Source organism: Dermochelys coriacea, chromosome 27 (genome assembly GCF_009764565.3).
Source record: "Dermochelys coriacea isolate rDerCor1 chromosome 27, rDerCor1.pri.v4, whole genome shotgun sequence".
Lineage (NCBI taxonomy): Eukaryota > Metazoa > Chordata > Testudines > Dermochelyidae > Dermochelys > Dermochelys coriacea.
In genome coordinates this window covers 9,867,409-9,888,855 of record NC_050094.1, presented here as the reverse complement: position 1 = coordinate 9,888,855, position 21,447 = coordinate 9,867,409, and the positions used below count along the sequence as shown (strand labels likewise).

Sequence of the window (21,447 nt, the reverse complement as noted above, 5' to 3'; positions counted from 1 at the left end):
ATTTTACCCCTGGGTTCAGTTACTAGCTCTGCTGCTCACCTGCTTGGTGACCTTGAGCAAGTTACTTCACCTTTCTGGGCTTCCAACTCCCCTCCTGCCTCTCATCTATTTTAGACTGCAAGTTCTTCAAAGTAGGGACTTCTCTTACTACATACTTACACAGCTCCTAGAACAATGGGTCTCCAGTCTTTGTTGGCACACTATAGTAATACAAATACAATCATGCATTGCACAATGTTCATTGTTAAAAACCTGGGTTATTAATCATCATTTAGCCTATTTTAAGTTTAATGATTAAATGTTTTAAGAAAATCAGGAGCAGCTGCTAATGCTTTATTTCAAACATCCATTTAGTTTAGCTGTGAAACAGGGTGTCATAGGGAGACTTGGCCCTTTAAGGGGACTACCTAGGGCAGGGCTAGGCAAACTTTTTGGCCCGAGGGCCACATCGGAGTGCAAAACTGTATGGAGGGCTGGAAAAGGAAGGCTGTGCCCCCCAAACAGCCTGGCCCCCACCCCCTATTCGCCCCCTCTCACTTCCCACCCCCGACTGTCCCCCTCAGAACCCCCGACCCATCGAACCTCCGCTGCTCCTTGTCCCCTGACTGCCCCCTCCTGGGACCTTCTGCCCCAAACCGCTCACCCCTGGGATCCCACCCCCTCTCCAACCCCCTCCTGCTCCCTGTCCCCTGACTGCCCCAATCTATCCATACCACCGCCCCTTGACAGGCCCCCCGGGACTCCCACGCCCTATCCAACCCTCCCATTCCCCAATCCCTGACTGCCCCAGAACCTCCACCCCATCTAACCGCCCCCTGTCCCCTGATGCCCCCCGGGACCCCCTACCCAACTCCTTCACCGCGCTGCCCCCTCACCATGCCGCTTGGAGCGGCAGGACCTTGCAGCCCCGCTGCCCGCGCAGCGGCATGGCTGTGGGGGTGGGCGGGGGGGCAGGGCTCCAAGCCTCCTAGGCCAGGAGCTCAGGGGCCAGACAGGACGGTCCCACCGGCCGGATGTGGCCTGCAGGCCGTAGTTTGCCCACCTCTGCTCTACACAAGTCTGCCCTGGCTTTGTCTTCTCACCGCCTTTTATTTCCTTCTCCTTTGCCTGAGCTATTCTCCTGGCCCCTACCTACCATGCAGATGCACTTTAATCCCTAAACACAGGGCTTTCTACATACTTCATCTAATTAAAATCAAAGTGTGTCTTTGCAGAGCATTAGGCAGAGAGCAGAACTCTCCGTGGATTTGCAGTTACAGGCAGCCCTAGGTCTAATCTAACTTGCTGAACACTTTAGGGTAGGATTTTTCACAGGAATTTAAGGGAGTTGGGCATCTAACCCAACCAGGGGTGGGATTTTAGGTCCGGAGATCTAAAAACTCTTTACAAAAGTTAAGCATTATCACCTCTGTTTCATAGAAGCCCCTCCCCTCCCAAGACTCAGAGACAGGATGGGACTTGCCCTCTACATTGCAGCTGGGAGGTGCAATTCCCTGCTCAGGGAGATGCACACACGCTAGTGCCGATCAAGTTCACACACTGAAAACAGCGTAGCCAAGGCCAGCCACCCAAGTACGATCTGTTGGAGATCCTAGGTATGGACTTGGGAGGCCAGCCCAAGCTACAGGAGTGCTAGCTTGGTCAGAGCTACCATAGGTACGTCTACTCGAGCTACGAATGATACCTTCCAGCCACAGTGAGGATACCCCCACAGAGCCTACCAGAGAGCGGGGAATAGAACCCAGGCGTCTAGTCCATGTTCTAATCCTGGGAGAGGCCCCTCAGCAGGATTAGTGAAAGCAGAGAGCTGGAAGCCCCAAGACAAACAAAGGAAGGAAAAAGACAAACATGATAGCGTGAGAGAAAGCTTGTGTAGGGCAAGCCACAAGCGGCAGACACCGAGAGCCAGGCCCACCGTCAGCAATTCTGGGCCCCAGGGCAGAACAGTCAATGGGCCCCCACACACGCACAAGCCATGCCAGGGCGGACGTGGTCCGCCTGACATTTGGGCGGTGCTGTGCCTGCACTGGCTGGTACCCAGTGAGCTGCTTGCTGCGCTGCTGGGCGCGCTCTTCCGGCATGGCCAGGGCTTCCACATGCCCGCCCGGTGGAGTTGCCAACTGTCTAATTGCGCAACCCCAAAGACCCTTGCCCAGACCCTGCCCCTTCTGAGGCCACGCGCCTGTACTGCCCCTTCTCCAACATCCCGCTCCCTGCTCACTCCATCCCCCCCCGTCGCTTGCTCTCCCCCATGCTCACTCACTTTCACCAGGCTGGGGTTGGGGTATGGGGTGCAGGCTATGGGAGGGAGTTTAGGTGTGGGGCCTAATCTCCCAGGCCCCTGGGCAATTGACCCCTTGCGGCAGCGGCAGCCCTGCCGAGAGCTTGCTTGCCTTCACTCTGAGAAAGAGAGCATGTGGCTTACCTGAGTGAGCTACTCTTTGCAGAAGAGGGTCATAGCCAACGTGTCTGCTTTTGTCTGTATGGGCCAGGAAGAAGTTGACCACGCCACTGGTGACCACGCAGTTGGGGAACCCTTCCAACTTGTGGAAGGAACCGTATCTCAAATGCAGACAGCCGCTGTCATCACCCTGATCATAGAGCAGCTGAAAACTGTAGGTGTTCCCATTCACGCTGCCTCCAACCTGGAGAGCAAGACCATCACCCACATCTTTCAGTTATTGCTTTTCATCTCCTGGCAGACTCAAAGCCTGGGCTAACATCTGCTGACATCAACAGAAGCCCTTCCATTGACTGGCCCAACCCCCTGAAGTCTCATTGTTACTGTTCTGCACAGTGGGAATCTCAACATGAACAATCCCCAGTTTACAATAGCTTCTAGGTTCTTGTGATCTGCTGCTTGGAGTTTGTTCCCTATGACATCACGTTCTTCTTGTTCCTCATACCAATGTCTATGTTTATCAGCTCAGAAACTGGAGTGTTGTTTCCACTCGTGTAGTGTAGGTGCTGGTGAAAGCTGCTGGATTGGGACCACTAGAGAGATCAAAGTTCTGGGCCCAGATCAGACACAGCATATGCAGAAGCAGGACAATCCTCCATCCCGCCTAACCTAGAGACATACCATGGAGTCACGTCTGCACGGTACATTCTTTCATTGGCCCTACTGACAACACGGCCAATAAGCAGCCAATCTAATAAGCAGCCAAACTGCACTGAGATCTACTTATTTCACACGGGGCACCAAACAGCTCTCATCGGAAACTTGTTACCCTTCACTAAGGATTTGGGTTGGATTTGAAAACATGACCAGAAGTTATAGGCCATCTGTTCCATAAATCCTCAGAACCATCCACTCTCCCAGGTCAACTGTCACAGACCAAGGTGTGGAAATATTTCCCAGAAGCTCTAAAATACTCTGAATCAAGGAAATACTCAATGGGATCAAAAACAGCTCCAACTGGCTTCAAATGTTCTTATTGACCTAGGGTAAGTATTCTTTCTGGAGTTACGATCCAAGGTGAATGGGTGGTGAGGGAAGATTGTGATACAGATTGGAGCTATTTTTCCAAAATTGGTCAAGGAGAGTCCTGCTCTTGGCACAAACTGATGTCACTTTTCAAGAAGATGATTTCTAGTGTTTGAACAAAACCAAGAATCCCATTGCAGAAGTAGTAAACTAAAGTGATCGGGAAACAGTTGCATCAGGCTTACGGTTTGCCAATTCTGTGCCCTATCTGTTCACTTTTCTGCCTGCTATGAGGTTGTATTGAACTAAAATACAGAAAGGAGGCAGATACCCAGAACTAAGTAGTAAATATCCAGGGTCAAATGGTAATACACCAATTTAAGATGGGCACTTTTCTGAGAAGGTGAAACCAATCTGATGCATGAAGAAAGCCAAGTAACATAGATGAGAAACACACACCACCCTCAAAGAATATTTTGCCAGATAGCACTAACCTCTGGTGTGGTCACAGTCAGTCAATCTAAAAATCCATACAAGATTTTCCCCATCATTTGAAAGCAAGTTTCTGGCATAATCTGATAAACAGAGGACTAAGACAGGTCTGCAGAGGAATACATTTTGAGAGCTGGAAGCAATATTCCTTTTCCCTCCTGACTAATAGCCAGATTTTCAAAGGCTTAGCACCCATTGTGACACTTGAGCTCTTTCAAAAAGCCTGGAACATTTTCAAAGGGTACAGTTTATTTGCATTTCTTACCATATCCAAGTTTGTCCTCTCCAGCACATCCAATAGTTTCTCAATTTTGGTGTTTTCAGTGAATAAGAAGTCATCGTCAACCCAGAGATAGTACTTGGTTGTGACCTGAGATATTGCAAGATTCCTTCCGGCAAACCAACCCTGGTAAACAGGAATCCCCAAGACACAGAAGGATAGGGTCAGAACAGCTTTATAAGAAGAAAAATTATATATATGCAGATACACACACAAAAAGCTTTGTGCAAATCCCTTTTATCCAGAAACTATTCTGAAAAGGAGGGTCATCTGAACTACTGAATGAGAATGAAATAGAACACTTTTGCAACAAGGAGTGACCTTATAGTAACACGATCACTTGCCCATGTGATAGAAGAACCAGTATATAAGGATAGGTTTCAGAGTAGCAGCCATGTTAGTCTGTATTCACAAAAAGGATAGTTAAGCACTGGAAGTATTTACTTAAGGAGGTTGTGGAATCCGCATCTTTGAAGGTTTTTAAGAACAGCTTAGGCAAACCCCTCAAAGGCATGGTCTAGGTACATTTGATATCGCCTCAGTGCCTGGGGTGGCCTAGATATCTCTTGAGGTCCCTTCCAACCCTACATTTTTACAATTGTAGGATTTTAATTCATTAGATCAGGTGATTTTTCTACAGGAGACTTCAGTCACCATCCTATAACATCTCTGTATTTGTATAATTCCCAGGGCTCTTCACATTCCTTATGGAGCCCCAAGGTTCCCTCATTGTCTCTCCTCCTCCTATCCCCACATCGCAGCAAGCCCAGTACTGGCCAAGGACTGGATGGGACTGCTTCTGGAGCTCGTTAATGAGCAACAAGGAAATCACTTTTGAGCAACATGGAGGCATGCCTTGTCCCATGCTGCCCACCAATGTGGGTATGGAGAACAGACAGGAGCCTTAAACATTCAACTTTGATCTTTCATAGAGCAGTACAGGCCAGTTAGCCAGTGTAACTATTTTTACAAAGCTTGAATAGTTACACAATATGATGTTCCATTCACAAAATGTGCTGGACACCCACCATTCCCATTTATGGCAGTGAATGCTCAAGATGAGGCTAAAAATTCTGTATAATCAACAACGTGTTGACTAAGTCCATGAAGATTAATGGGTTGGTAAACCACTAGGAACTGGATTAAGACCACCAACTCATCTCATTTACCACTACGGTAGCTTAAGTTCAATTGCTGTGGTACCAGTGCTAAAGCCCATACATTGACATGGAAAATTCGGTCCCCTTTGTCCCAACTATCCTAGCTAAGCAGCCTTGGTGCGAGGTGACAGAACAATAATTGGATAAAAATTTGAACTGGTGGCCTACAGGTGAAAGAGTCTGTACAACACAAACAATCCCATGAGTCATTCCACTTCGTTTCTTTGGGGGATGGAACTGGCCACCTAAGTCTTAAGAGTCCTTAGCAGACAGTGTGGTCCAGTGGATGGGGCACGGGGCTGAAAGTGGGCCTCAGGAAACATGGGTTCTATTCCTGGGTCTGTTGGGTCACCTTCCCATCTCTGTGCTTCCATTTCCCCTCCCACCTTTTGTCTGGCTCATCTACTTAGACTGTGAGCTCTCTTTGGGGCACGGACTGTCTCTTACTATGTGTTCGTAGAGATCCCAGCACAACAGGGCCCTGGTCTCAGCTAGGGGCTGTATGTGCTACCATAATCCAAATGCTCATAAAAGAGATGGTATTTTCAAGAGTGCCTAAGTGTTTTAGGAACATAAATTCCATTGACTTTCATTAGGATTTGCACTCCTAAAACACTTACGCACTCTTGAAAATATCATCTCTTATTAGCATTTGGATTATGGTAGCATATACAGGCACCAACTGAGTGAAAGTCAATGGAATTTGTGCTCCTAAATCACTTGGAGCTTTTAAAAAATCCCATCCAATAAGGTGTGTTATTTAGGATGTGGCCTCTCACCAGTGAACAATCCTTCTGTGAAAAGCAGGCTGGAGGGCCTGGGCTGAGACCTGTCTACATAGTCAGTCCTGTGCAAGTGACAGACCTTTCCAAAAGGCATGATGTAATGCTCAACATTCTCATCGATGATCTTCTCTGGGACTTCGCTGTCATCGGCGACAATGATTTTTATGTCAGGGTAGTACCGTCGGATGCTCTTGATGAGGAGCCGAAGTTTGTGATAGCGCAAGAAAGTCTTTGTCGTGATAGTCACCAGGGAGCTGATCTTCCTATCTGTAACCGTAAACAGGGAAGTGACAAAGGCTGGTAATATTTAACTGCAGTTCTTTGCTTTTACTCACCATTCCTGAAAGATCTTACTTGCAGGAGGAAGGTGGGCATGTGGTTAGCAGAGCAAAGTAGAACACAACAGCTAACACAGACTGCCACAGACCATGGGGAAGAGAAACAGCGCTAGGTCAGCAACTGTTGGACTCTGAACAAGTCATCGTCTTTGTCCCTAAGTTGCCCTATCTGCAAAATGGAGGCAGGGACGTGGGGCATCCCACGGATTAGCTAGTGTTTGTGAAGTGCATTGAGATCCTCAAATGGAAGGCACTACACTAAGTGTTGTCGGAGCCAGTCCAAGGTTTTCCCAGAATTAGAATGTTTAAAAAGGTCTGTTCATTCAGGGCTTTTCAGTGGACATAAATTTGGAAGAACTTAACTGGCCACAAAACATTAACTATGATGCTGATGTGTTTAGCCCTTGTCAATTACATACGTTTTTGAATGGAGAGGCATCAGGAGACCAGAAAGACTTTAAGAAGCCCAGCATCAGGCCTAGTTACCAAGGGTAGAGAGTAACTAACTTCTACCACAGTAAAGTCTGGAGTAAGGATTTACCATCAGCCTTTGCCAGCTTGCTGGAGCCACTCCCTGACTCCCCCTTAAAAGGGCAAAAGGGGTTTCCTACAGGGAGGCACTCAGGAACACTTACCTGCTCCAGGATCAAACAACTTTGGAAGGCCGGGCTGTCGGATGATCACAGGAAACTGAGCAACATGATGTCTGCTCTCGAAACTCACTTGGAAAACAAGAAAAGCAGAATAGGAAAGTTGCATCACTCATAAGTCTTCCAGTATTCTGGAGATCTTTGATGACACAGTGGAAACCTCCAAGTAAGAACCTTGATTGGAAATTCATTTGTTCCCTGGCAATACTTTAGGCTGGAAGAGAAAAAAAGTGGCCCCCTCATTTTATATAGTGTTAAATGACCTTCCAACCTCGGTGATGGAAAATGGACATGTGGGAAGCCTAGAAAGAGTTGTTTGAAAGACCCCTTCTTCCACTGACTCAAAGAATTGGATACATTTTTTTTGCCAAGTACCAGGAATTCTCCTGGCTTGGCAGTCTTGCTTCACCTCATGTGTAATTAGAAGCCAAAAAGACTGAAGCCTTGATTCACTAGGAAGCAGGGCATTGAAGGGGGCTTTAGCTTCTCGAGGATGATGACTGATCTCACCAATCTCTGCCAAAACTTTGAAAGACAGCTATGGAAGACGGCAGCATCCTGCATCTATTTCTCTGCTCATGCTGTGTTAAATAATGGATCTTTCAGAAAGATTCCTTTTTGGAGGTAAAGTTAGTTTAGCAGATGCTTGAAAGTTTCCTAGTAACACTAGAGAAACTGATGGCAAACTGTCAAGGATGGGATGAAGAACTTGTCCAGTCGATACTCACTCATATCTACTGCACTGAGCTGGTAGACCACACTGGTGTACGTGACATGCTCAAGGATGAAATTCAGCAGCTCCACATCTGAGGTCAAGATGATCAGCTCTTTCTCTCCCCGTCCACTCACAACATCAGAGACATCAGCAAGCGTATTGAGGGTTCCCAGAGATGCTCGCAGGATCACCTGCGTTAAGTGCCGTGGGACACAGAGGTGGAAATCTTAGGTGTCATGGTAAAATCAAAAGGCTTCCCCTCTCCTCCCTCCCTGATCTGGGTCGATCACATGGCCATCTCTTTAAGAACGGTCTTATTTAAAGGGAAAGAAGGGAGCTCTGACCCCACTACTATCCTCACCTGGTTTCACTAAAAAGACGACATCCCCGTGGAGATCAATAAAACAGCCACCTTCCCGCCCCCAGTGTACGAGGTGGTTTGGAATAATCTGTACTGGCAGAAGCATTTTTATAACAGTATAGCTCCATCTGCACTAGGGGGGGTTGTTGCTTTAACTATGCCAGCATGGAGCAGCAAAACTTGAAGGCTGCATCCACATGACAGACTTCTGCGGGTGTACCTATGTCAGCAAGGGGAGTGAAAAGCTGTGATCCCTGACCGACAGAGCTATGACAGCAAAAGCCCCTAGCATTGAAACAGTTATACCATGGCATGCCTGCCTTTGCCATACAGCTTGTTTTGCTCAGGTGTATGAGATAAGTTATACCAGTATAATCACAGCTTTGCTGGTATAGCTATGTCTGCACTAGGACCACCTTGCCAGTATGCCTTACCATTATACCTATACAGTTAGAGCATTCCTAGTGTAGACATGGCCTAAGTATAGACCAGCCCTATGTATTTGTATAGTTCCTGGCACAGTGGGGCCCTGATCTTCGTAAGTTCTCTAAGGATTTGTCTGTGCCTAGACTGCAGCTGGGAAGATACTTCCCAGCTCATGTCGACGGACTCATGCTAGCTTCCCTCAAGCTAGCGCACTAAAGGTAGCAGTGTGGCACAGGTGGCAGCTCAGGCTAGATCCCGAGTCCAAGTCTGCCTGCCCCCCACCCACTCAGGTTGGAGCTCAGATGGATAGCATGAGCCACCATCTATCCTGCAATGTCCACACTGCTACTTTTAGCATGCTAACTCCAGTAAAGCTAGTGTGAGTCTCTCTATCCGGGCTGGGAGTGTAGACATACCCAAATACTACTATACTAATACAAGGCTGGGAAATCAAGCCCACCTTTGTAATAGAAGGAAAACCTCATGAGAAATGTAAAACTAATGCACCTTTCATGCAGAGAGATCTCAAAGCATGTTACACACTTGCCCAGGTAACCCTGGACTACAAACTTCCCTGCAACATCGTGAAATATACCTGGTACTTTTCTTCAGTCACTCCATGCAAAGCAAGCCCTTGAAGAAGAAAGGGAAACATACATAAGGACAGTAAGTAACAAGTTTAAAGCCAATGTTTTGACTCAAGTGATTATTGTTCCCTAACAAGACTCCAGTCAGCCCATCTGAACTGGGATCACAGAGCTGGATACAAATAGAACATCAGCTCTTCTCTATGCATTTCCCCCGCTCAATTTTATCGTGGAAGAAATCTAGAGATGTCAGTAGTATTTTTGCACTGGGACAACTCTAAAGATTTAGGGCTAGATCGTTAGCAAGCATAAGCCAGGGAAGTCAACGGAGCTACACTGATTTACACCAGCTAGAGAGCCAGCCTTTAGGTTTCCACCACTCCTTGCACCTTATAAAAGCCAAAGATCAATAATTTTGCAAGATTACAACATTTGAAGCAATTAAATAAGTGGGAGAGTAACTTAAAACCAACTACCACAGAGCTCTTAAAGAAAGCATTTTGCATTCAGATAGAAGAGCCGGTCTGCGCTCAGATGACAAACAAGTTAATGGAGATTTATTCTGAAATGCAGATGGAATCTTCACTGTTTCAGCCCTTTTCATAATTGTTTTTTAAAATGCTCTGTATACAAAGTGCCACATGATTATTATTCTAAGAACCCATCCCAGACATTTTGTGCACTTCACTGGAAGGAAACCAGATCTCTGGGTATCAGCGTATGGATTGTGAATTCAGCAGTTTTGTATGAAGGGTTGGGTCTTCAGAGTAAGCCAAATCCAATACAGGTGCAATGAAGAACAAAGCCCCCCTATTTCATATAGACTGTATGTAAAGAGACAAGGTCTTAGACTTCACTGGAAGTTGAGCCCATGAGCAGGCTATGAAAAGGCATAGAACAAATATACCTGGAATCATAATTGTGTGTAGTGGCATCACCTCTAGTCCTTGAATAGGATAGCTTAATGGCACGTTTGGTTTGGCTATTACTAGATCTTGAGTCATTGAGGGGTATCTGGAACAAATGCGAGGAGAACAGGGTCAGCATCGGGAGGATAAGTGATTATGAAATTGTGTTAACTGTAAAACAGAGTTTGAATGAGTACTTCTTTCTACCAACATGCCCTATCTGTTGGATGATTGTGGCTGGAATTTCAAAAGAAACCATCTCCCACTGGGGCACCAAACGAAGCAACCAGATTTTCAGGATACTGTGTAAAGCCATGTGACACAGTGGATATATTAACTACTAATAATCCTTCCTAGAGGCCACACCCTATTGCTCATCTGTTGTCTTTATTTTCCCTTTGACATTTTTTAATGTTTTGTAAATTTAGTTTCTTGGCTCTCCTCTGTCCTTTACCACACAGACGCTCCTTTGATACTACCACCCTTTGCATGAGTTTGCTACCTGGCAACCTCCAAGAGGAACCTTACTGGCAAAACAGATAAGTGCTCTGGTATTATAGAATCCCTCTCTCTAGAAGGTGAGTTTTGCAGTCCTCGGTAAGGTCAGCCCTTCACATGCACATAGTGCTCCAGAGGGGATGGCTGCCATGCACTCAGCGTAAGGCTACCCAAAAGGCCAATTAGAAGCAGCAACGCTCCCCGACGTCTGCAAGCCCTTTCCCCCACCATGTTAGTCTGACATAGCCAGAGTCCAGTGAATTTCAGGGTATTTGTGGATGTCAGCAGATCTAGAACTAGACTGCACAAGATACTAGGGGATGCACTGTCAGGAACAATCTTCACTGGCAGGGAGATGGGCTAATAGGTGCATCCTCAGTGTGACAGTAGTAGAGGTCAATGGGTGACCAGGAATGAATGATTCCACAGAGAAGGAGCCAATTTACCTTTTCTGATAGTGTTCCAACTCCCTTTGTCGCCTCTTTTTAATTGAGGCAAGATATTTCTTATTGATATAGTCTTCCATCTGGTAGACATGCACATGGTCAGTTTTGACACACTCGCACTGATTCTTTGGAGCTAGCCTGAAGAGAAGGAAAAAAAAAAAAAAAAAAGAGAAAGAAAAACCAGAAGGCTCAGCTTGTGCAAGGACACTGGGAGAATCTGCTGTTTTGTGACCTTTTGAAAATAATATGCATATAGCCAAGCTTGGTGGGTTAGGCCTGTATCTATATGGTCATGTGTATATATATTAGTGATATGGGCCTAACCCACCAACCATGGACATGAAATCCATGTATCAAATGCACACTGGCAAAGTTCTGATCTCAGCTGGACACCACCTTCCCAGCACTGAGGGATGTTCAGCTCTGGATGGGAACATCATGACTGAGTCAGAGCTAAAAGGCAAGTAGGATCCCATCCTGTCTTGGCAGGTGAATGTAGCTTCCTTTGTAAGAAAGTTGGGTTACACTGTAGGACATTTGGGCCAGATTCTCAGCTGGTGTAAATGCACAGAGCCACTGACACCAGCTTTTTTTTTTACACAGAGTGCCCAGGAAAGCTGCAGCTCAATGTAAGGGCCATCAAACAAAACAACCCGCCACCCACTCCATCATTCTTAAAACCAGAGCCAACATTTGGGATAGAGAACCAGTGGCCATGCACCACCACTCCTTCCCAGTTTGGAAAGGAGAACCCTATGAAATACTCAACTGGGAGTTAGGAGATCCAGGTTCTATTCTTAGATTTGCCATAGAATCATAGACTATCAGGATTGGAAGGGACCTCAGGAGATCATCTAGTCCAACCCTCTGCTCAAAGCAGGACCAATCCCCAACTAAATCATCCCAGCCAGGGCTTTGTCAAGCCTGACCTTAAAAACTTCTAAGGAAGAAGGTTCCTTAGAATCTCTTAGGCTCTCTGTGAACTCAGAAAAGTCACCTAATCTCTCTCGCTGGATGCCTCCTCCCTATGGGGAAGGGAGCAATGCTGCAAGATTCCATTCCCTGGTGGAGGAGAGAGTTTCTGGTAATGACAGACTGGGGCCATCTTTCCAGCAGCTAGGAGAGGTGACCACTGCCCTCCTATCCAGCATGCAGAAGGGATAGGGACAGAACACAAAGAGGAGGGAAGCTCCAAACCCACTTAAGATCCAAAACAGAGAGGAAAGAGCCCCTTCTTTCACCCCAGAAGCTGGGTCAGGTCCAATGCAACCCTCTATATCTCTAATCGCCACCAGCCCAAACAGCAAAAACAAGCAACCACATGGGCATGTGCCTCAGGAATCATTGGAAAAACTGGACATAATCCGTAATATGCTTGATGGAGATTTGTGGCACCTTAGAGACTAACAAATTTATTTGAGCATAAGCTTTCGTGAACTACAGCTCACTTACGGCTGCTACTCTGAAACTTGATGGAGATTGTGACACACCTGGCTTCATTGTCTCCCTGCAAGAACGGGTGTCGAGCAACAATAAATCCCAGCAAGCCATTAGCAATAAAGCCCCCACAAGTCGCCCAGCTGCCTCTTTTCCACTCTTAGATGTGATTAGAGACAATAGGGGAGCTACACATACTTGGATTTGCATGGAGGGGCTTATGTCTGAGCTTCCTATTTCTGGGAACAGATCAATTATTTGCAGGTCCCTTTGCTGGCAGACTTGATAGCGCCTTAGGCAGCTCTCTGAGTCCACTGAGAAGTTGCAAGACCAACTTTGTTGGTTAGGGGTGAGCAAGTTGACCCTCAGCAATAAATACCTTACCTGCGGCTGACTCCACAGCCTACTTCTTCTTTCCCCAACCCCTCCTAGATATTGTAACCGGCCTGCCTCCCATGCCACTCCATTGCCCCCCAGAAACATCCTGCTACACCACATTCCCTCCTATCCCAACCCCATGCAAGCACTGTGCACAACCCCCCAGTTAATCACTCTTATGGGTGTGGAACCTCTTTGTATATAGGAATTTAGAGAAACAAGGTCCCAAATGCATCCGATGAAGTGAGCTGTAGCTCATGAAAGTTTATGCTCTAAGGTGCCACAAGTACTCCTTTTCTTTTTGCGAATACAGACTAACACGGCTGCTACTCTGAAAGGTAGGTGAGGTAATATCTTTCGCCAGAAGAATCTCTTTCACCAAAAGAAGTTGGTCCAGTGAAAGATATTACACCTCATCCACCCTGTCTCTCTAATATCCTGAGACCAACACCCTTATACCACCTCTGCAAACTAGAAAGGTATTTGACAACAACAATATAGTGGCAAGTTTGAAAGTGCAGGTACTTTACACCTAACCATCAGCATAAAGGAAAGCCAAGCCAAGCCAAGCCAAGCCACGCCACACCACTGAGGTCCAGTAGCAGAATTTTGGTGGGAAGCCACCAAGAGAAGATTAAAAAATAAGGGCCAGAGTCTTAAGAAAAATAAAGCCTCAGTTAGGGGGGAAAGTGCCATGGTATTTTTGTAAGACCATCCTCGGGCAAAAGAAAACAAAAAACAAAAAAACCCCAAAAAACAGCTCTTCCCCTTACTGGTGTAGTGTGCTGTTGCCTTCCACCCCAGAAGTGGCTGCATTTCACTACTGCTGCATTCATAGGATCTAAAGTACTTTTCAAGCTCTATGAAATGATTGGCTTATGCAACACCTATCTCTACTTTTTCTGCTTATCTAAGGCTCCTCCTTGTCTCTTGCTGTTCAAGACTTTGTCTCCAATTCCTGCTCCACCTTTATGGGGCACAGTCCGTGCTTTGCAGCGCAATTGCTGAGAGAATAAGAAGGCAGGAGTCGAACTGGGCTGCTACATAGTTATTCAGCAAATTGGTACATTTATTGGATGGGGCCATCCTGTGCTCCAGAGTCAGAGCTTTTGTTTTAAAAGAAAAAAGAAAAAAAAAAGTGTCACCATTACAAAGATAAACTGTTAATGGTGGAGGAGCATAAAGTCATGTGGCGTGGTCTCCTGCATCTGTAGGCAGCCTGAGATAATAGTTCTGAGAGAACTGCCCCTCCAGGGTCAGCCCAACTGAAAATAGAAGCCTAATAATTGCAAGTTTAGTGTCAGCATCAATAACTCTGTCACTACAAAGTAGAGCAGGCAAGACAGGAAAACAAGTAGCACATGATCTGCTGCAAGCTAGCTTTTATCTTTGTTTTGGCATCTCACCTTGGGGGAGCTTGGCTGGTGGGCAGAGCTTGTAAGTACACTAGTAGGTCCATCCCACCCCATTAGACTCCAGGTAGGAGAGAAATTGGAGCTACTGTCTGTCTATTGCACACCTCTACCAGATAGAGGACATGTAAGGTTTGTTCAGTGTCGCTCTACTGAGGCCAGATTTTTCAACAAACCTCGGCACCCATTTAGGTCCCCGAGAAAGTGGTCAGACTTTCCAGAGTGCTCAGCGCAGAGTTCAGCAGAGTTGGATGTTGATCTTTTTGGAAAATCTGGACCTTAGCATGTAAGGTGCTGGAGGGTGAGATCTTCCAAAAGCAGGTAGAGGCCAAGCAGCAGTAGAGCAGCTTTTCCAACCCACCCTGCCTCAGTCCTGACTAGAAGGGTCAATAGGCATGACAGGGAGATCGAGAAGACTGTATGCCCTGGTCTACACTAAGCACTGAAGTCGAATTTAGCAGCGTTAAATTGATGTAACGCTGCACCCGTCCACATGATGAAGCCTTTTTTTTCGACTTAAAGGGCTCTTAAAATTGATTTCCTTACTCCACCCCCGACAAGGGGATTAGTGCTGAAATCGGTTTTGCTGAGTCGAATTTGGGGTACTGTGGACGCAATTAGATGGTATTGGCCTCCAGGAGCTATCCCAGAGTGCTTCATTGTGACCGCTCTGGACAGCACTCTCAACTCAGATGCACTGACCACGTAGACAGGAAAAGGCCTGCAAACTTTTGAATTTCAATTTCCTGTTTGGCCAGTGTGGCAAGCTGCAGGTGACCATGCAGAGCTCATCAGCAGAGGTGACCATGATGAGTCCCAGAATCGCAAAAGAGCTCCAGCATGGACCGAACGGGAGGTACGGGATCTGATTGCTGTATGGTGAGAGGAATCCATGCTATCAGAACTACGTTCCGGTTTTCGAAATGCCAAAACATTTGTGAAAATTTCCCAGGGCATGAAGGACAGAAGCCATAACAGGGACCTGAAGCAGTGCCGCCTGAAACTTAAGAGGCTGAGGCAAGCCTACCAGAAAACCAGAGAGGCCAACGGCCGCTCCGGGTCAGAGCCCCAAACATGCCGCTTCTATGATGAGCTGCATGCCATTTTAGGGGGGGTTCAGCCACCACTACCCCAGCCATGTTGTTTGGCTCCTTCAATGGAAATGGAGGCAACATGGAAGCAGGTTTTTGGGGACGAGGAAGACGATGATGATGAGGTTGTAGATAGCTCACAGCAAACAAGCAGAGAAACCGGTTTTCCCGACAGCCAGGAACTGTTTCTCACCCTAGACCTGGAGCCAGTACCCCCCGAACCCACCCAAGGCTGCTTCCCGGACCCACCAGGCGGGGAAGGGACCTCTGGTGAGTGTACCTTTTAAAATACTATACAAGGTTTAAAAGCCAGCATGTTTAATTTGCCCTGGCATTCATGGCTCTCCTGGATATACTCCCAAAGCCTTTGCAAAAGGTTTCTGGGGAGGGCAGCCTTATTCCATCCACCATGGTAGGACATTTTACCACTCTAGGCCAGTAGCACGTACTCGGGAATCATTGTAGAACAAAGCATTGCAGAGTATGTTTGCTGGTGTTCAAACAACTTCCATTCTTTATCTCTCTGTATTATCCTCAGGAGGGTGATATCATTCATGGTCACCTGGTTGAAATAGGATGCTTTTCTTAAGGGGACATTTAGAGGTGCCTGTTCCTGCTGGGCTGTTTGCCTATGGCTGAACAGAAATGTTCCCCGCTGTTAGCCACATGGTGGGGGGAGGCAAAATGCGACCTTGTAATGGAAGCACATGTGCTATGTATGTAATGTTAACAGCAAGGTTTACCGTGAAAGAGTGTACCCATTGTTCTATAAAATGTGTCTTTTCAAATACCACTGTCCCCTTTTTTTTTCCTCCACCGCTGCATGTGTTTCAAGGATCACAGGATCTTCTCCTTCCCAGAGGCTAGCGAAGATTAGAAGGCGAAAAAAAAAGCACTCGCGATGCAATGTTCTCTGAGCTCATGCTGTCCTCCCACACTGACAGAGCACAGACGAATGCATAGAGGCAGACAATGTCAGAGTGCAGGAAAGCACAAAATGACCGGGAGGAGAGGTGGCGGGCTGAAGAGAGGGCTGAAGCTGAAAGGTGGTGGCAGCGTGATGAGAGGAGGCAGGATTCAATGCTGAGGCTGCTGGAGGATCAAACTAATATCCAGCAGGAAAGGCAGCAGGAGCACAGACCGCTGCTACAGCCCATGTGTAACCAACCACCCTCCTCCCCAAGTTCTATAGCCTCCTCATCCAGACGCCCAAGAAGGCGGTGGGGGGGCCTCCGGCCACTCCACCCCAGAAGATTGCCCAAGTAACAGAAGGCTGGCATTCAATAAGTTTTAAACTTTTAACGTGCTGTGTGGCCTTGTCTTTCCCTCCTCCACCACCCCTCCTGGGCTACTTTGGTAATTATCCCCCTATTTGTGTGATGAATTAATAAAGAATGCATAGCAACAATGACTTTATAGCCTCTGCAAGCGGTGATCGAAGGGAGGTGGGGAGGGTGGTTAGCTTACAGGGAAGTAGAGTGAACCAAGGGGTGGGGGGGTTTCATCAGGGAGAAACAAACAGAACTTTCACACCATAGCCTAGCCAGTCATGAAACTGGTTTTCAAAGCTTCTCTGATGTGCACCGCACCCTCCTGTGCTCTTCTAACCACCCTGGTGTCTAGCTGTGCATAACCAGCAGCCAGGTGATTTGCCTCAATCTCCCACCCCGCCATAAACGTCTCCCCCTTACTCTCACAGATATTCTGGAGTGCACAGCAAGCAGTAATAACAGTGGAAATATTGGTTTTGCTGAGGTCTAACCGAGTCAGTAAACTGCGCCAGCACACTTTTAAAAGTCCAAATGCACATTCTACCACCATTCTGCACTTGCTCAGCCTGTAGTTGAACAGCTCCTGACTACTCTCCAGGCTGCCTATGTATGGCTTCATGAACCATGGCATTAAGAGGTAGGCTGGGTCCCCAAGGATAACTATAGGTATTTCAACATCCCCAACGGTTATTTTCTGGTCTGGGAAGAAAGTCCCTTCCTGCAGCTTTTGAAACAGACCAGAGTTCCTGAAGATGCGAGTGTCATGTACCTTTCCTGGCCATCCCACGTTGATGTTGGTGAATCCCTTGTGATCCGTCCCTTGTGATCCACCAGTGCTTGCAGCACTATTGAAAAGTACCCCTTGCGGTTTATGTACTTGCTGGCTTGGTGCGCCGGTGCCAAGATAGGGATATGGGTTCTGTCTATGGCCCCACCACAGTTAGGGAATCCCATTGCAGCAAAGCCATCCACTATGACCTGCACATTTCCCAGGGTCACTACCCTTGATATCAGCAGATCTTTGATTGCGTTGGCTACTTGCATCACAGCAGCCCCCACAGTAGACTTGCCCACTCCAAATTGATTCCTGACTGACCGGTAGCTGTCTGGCGTTGCAAGCTTCCACAGGGCTATTGCTACTCACTTCTCAACTGTGAGGGCTGCTCTCATCTTGGTATTCTTGCACCTCAGGGTAGGGGAAAGCAAGTCACAAAGTTCCATGAAAGTGCCCTTACGCATGCAAAAGTTTTGCAGCCACTGGGAATCATCTCAGACCTGCAACACTATGCGGTCCCACCAGTCTGTGCTTGTTTTCCGGGCCCAGAATCAGTGTTCCACCGCATGAGCCTGCCCCATTAGCACCATGATGCCCACATTGCCAGGGCACGTGCTTTGAGAGAAGTCTGTGTCCATGTCCTCATCACTCTCATAACCGCGCTGACGTCACCTACTCGCCCGGTTTCGCTTTGCCAGGTTCTGGTGCTGCATATTCTGCTGGATAATGCATGTGGTGTTTAATGTGCTCCTAATTGCCAAAGTGATCCGAGCGGGCTCCATGCTTGCCATGGTATGGGGGTCTGCACAGAAAAAAGGCGCGGAACGATTGTCTGCTGTTGCCCTGATGGAGGGACGGGTGACTGACGACATGGCTTACAGGGTGGCTTACAGGGAATTAAAATCAACAAAGAGGGTGGCTTTGCGAGAAACTGAATGGCTGCCTCAAGGATAGAACTCAAAACCTCAAGGATAGAACTCAAAACTGGGTTTAGCAGGCCGTTGATTTCACAGAGGGAGGGAGGAGAAAATGAATACAAAACAAATCTGGTCTATTTCTTGTTTTGAGCCACTTCATCTATCTTTATACATCTTGCTTGTAGCAGACTATGCAGTACGACCACTAGCCATCGTCACCTCCTGGGTGCTCGGCAGAAGACTGTGCAGTATGACTATTGGCCATTGTCTTCTGCTAGCTACAGATTAAAAGACAGTGCACTGCTGATAGGACTCAATTGCCATGAAACGAAACAAGGGAAATGACCTTGCTGAGTCACTCCCAAGTTTGCCCAGGTGCCTGGTTAAAAGAGCACCCAGGACTACGTTGACAACAGCTACCTGTCATACTGCACTGTCTGCTGCCAAAAGGCAATAAACTGTTGCTGTGTAGCAATGCAGTACCACGTCCGCCAGCACCCAGGAGACATACGGTGACGGTTAGCTGAGCGGGCTCCATGCTTGCCGTGGTATGGCGTCCGCACAGGTAACTCAAGAAAAAAGGTGCAAAACAATTGTCTGCCCTTTCTTTTACGGAGGGAGGGAATGAGGGCCTGACGATATGTACCCAGAACCACCCGCGACAATGTTTTAGCCCCATCAGGCACTGGGATTTCTACCCAGAATTCAAATGGGCAGTGGAGACTGTGGGAACTGTGGGATAGCTACCCACAGTGTAAAGCTCCAGAAGTCGACGGTTGCCTCGGTACTGTGGACACAGTCTGCCGACTACATGCACTTAGAGCATTTGTGTGGGGACACACACACTTGACTGTATAAAAACGCTTTCTACAAAACCGACTTCTATAAATTCAACCTAATTTCGTAGTGTAGACATACCCTATGGCTCACTCAATCCTTATGCCAACTAATGGCAGTTGTAGCAGGGAGGTTGTCTTCAATAGACATATAAAAGAGTTCATGAGAACTGGACTCAGACCTACAGTCTCATCTCACCCAGGCCACTGAAGAAAATTCATGTGGAAAGTATTTTCACTTGCTACGAGCCCAGCATGGATTCAGTCCAGAGACCTCACGGTGAAAGACCACATTTCCTGCCACCAATCCTCCAAGCCTTCCCACTTTTTACTGGCCATAAGGGCGAGCAATTGAGGGAGTGGGGATGGAGAGAGCAGAGAGGAGTGAGTGGGGATGGAGTTTTGGGAGGGGAGGGTAAGAGGCAGCATGGGGGGGGCATGGTTTGGGAGCTAGTGGCCCCCCCCCCCCAAACTATTAGGAAGCTTCCGCTGCTCCTTCCCCAAGCCAGATGCTTGTTTTGCTGGTTATTATATACAACATTATTGTAGCCATGTTCATCCTAGAGTATTAGAAAGAGATGGCAGGTGAGGTGATATCTTTTACTGAATCAACTTCTGTTGGCAAGAGAGAGAAGCTTTTGCGCTTGCACACAGCAGACCTGAGGACGAGCTCTGTGTAAGTGCCAACCTTGGTCTCTCACCAACAGAAGTTAGTCGAATAAAAGATATTACCTCACCCCCCTTTGTCTTTCTGATTATTATCACGACCCTCAAGTGGGCCACGACCCTGTTTTAATGGGGTTGCCAGGGCTGGCATTAGACTTGCTGGAGCCCGGGGCCGAAGCCGAAGCCCAAGCCCCACCGCCTGGGGCAGAAGCCAGAGGGCTTCAGCCAGGACCATCCTTCAGATTTATGGGGCCCTATGCAGTATTAAACTGGTGCCCCTATGCTTCACTGAAGGCGGTTCCCAGCTGGCGCCACTGACCCCAGTGTGTCGAGGGGACACAGCCACCATCCCCACCCACGGACCCCCAGAGCTCCCCCCATTGCTGACACACACCGAGCTTCGTATGCAGCAGACGCTGCGGCAGTGGCTCAAGGCCACATGGGGGCTGCATCTTGCCAGAGCCCACGGCCCTCCAGCAGCTCCTCAGCACTCCTGGCTCAGCATGAGCATTTGGACAGAAAGTACCAAGCAGTAATAACAATAATACGAGAGAGAGAGAGAGCACAGTGTGTGTGTGAGACACTGTGTTGGGGGACTGTCTGACTGTGTGTGTTGGGGAGAGTGAGACTGTGTGTGTGTGTGTGTGTGTGTGTGCGCGCGCGCGCGCGAGAGAGACAATCTGTATTGGCGGACTGTGACTCGTGAGAGGCAGAGTGTGTGTGTGTGTGTGTGTGTGTGTGTGTGTGTGAGAGAGAGAGACACCGTGAGCGCACTGTCACCTTAAGGCCCCCTCACCCCACCGCTTGGCCCGGCTCCCCTCGCTGACTCATGTGGAAGTTTGGCTCTTCCTGTCCTGGCACCTGCCCGGCCCCCATCAGAGACCAAGCCATGCAGGCAGGCAGGGACTCTGCTCCAGGCAGTGGTGGGCCAGGCCACCACGCTGCCAGTGACCGTCCATGCCACTCTGGGCTCCCCGGGGCTGGGGTGTCAGACCCAGCTGAGGAGTGAGTGAGGGTGCGGCGGGGTTGGGGGCAGGGAAAAGCCCGTCAGCCCAGCGTGGGGGAGAGGCTGAAGAAGAGAGGATTCCAGTCATGGCCCTTGTGGGGAATGGTGCCCCACATTTTTGGGTGCCCTACACAGCCGCATATGCTGCAAATGACTAAGGTTGGCCCTGGCTTCAGCTCTCGGTGGTGGGGCTTAGGTTACACACACACACACACACACACACACACACACACACACACACTCTCCCCCCCACCCGGGACAGGGCGGCTTGGGTGGGCTCAGACTTCAGTCCCCCCTCCTGGAGTCGTGTAGTCATTGTTGTTAGAAGGGGGTCGCAGTGCAATGATGTTTGAGAACCCCTGTACTAGAACACACTGCCCCTGACTAATAGATTTCTGGGAGGAATCTGTAGCTCTGTTTTCCAACTGCTTGTGAAATAAAAGGCCATTCCTGAAAATGAGCCTGAAGTGCTGAAGTCAGAGTTTAAGGCCAGACAGGCTCCCAAGATCATCTAGCCTGACCTGTGTATCACAAGGCACTAAACACCACTTGGCCACCCCCAACCCAACAACCAGAATTAGACCA

At 48.0% G+C, this 21,447-nt stretch overlaps 1 protein-coding gene across 3 annotated transcripts in view; it reads right to left on the bottom strand.

The window, feature by feature from the left end:
* LOC119849007 (beta-1,4 N-acetylgalactosaminyltransferase 2-like) overlaps positions 1-21,447 on the bottom strand; it is a 79,628-nt gene that overhangs the window by 3,117 nt on the left and 55,064 nt on the right. For all 3 annotated transcript variants that reach the window (XM_043503298.1, XM_038385549.2, XM_038385552.2), the window contains 8 exons: positions 11,074-11,211; positions 10,129-10,235; positions 9,230-9,267; positions 7,861-8,038; positions 7,118-7,204; positions 6,224-6,411; positions 4,185-4,325; positions 2,426-2,645 (listed from right to left, as the gene is read on the bottom strand). In XM_043503298.1, the coding sequence (XP_043359233.1) occupies positions 2,426-2,645; positions 4,185-4,325; positions 6,224-6,411; positions 7,118-7,204; positions 7,861-8,038; positions 9,230-9,267; positions 10,129-10,235; positions 11,074-11,211 (1,097 nt within the window). The remainder of the gene's footprint in view (positions 1-2,425; positions 2,646-4,184; positions 4,326-6,223; positions 6,412-7,117; positions 7,205-7,860; positions 8,039-9,229; positions 9,268-10,128; positions 10,236-11,073; positions 11,212-21,447) is intronic.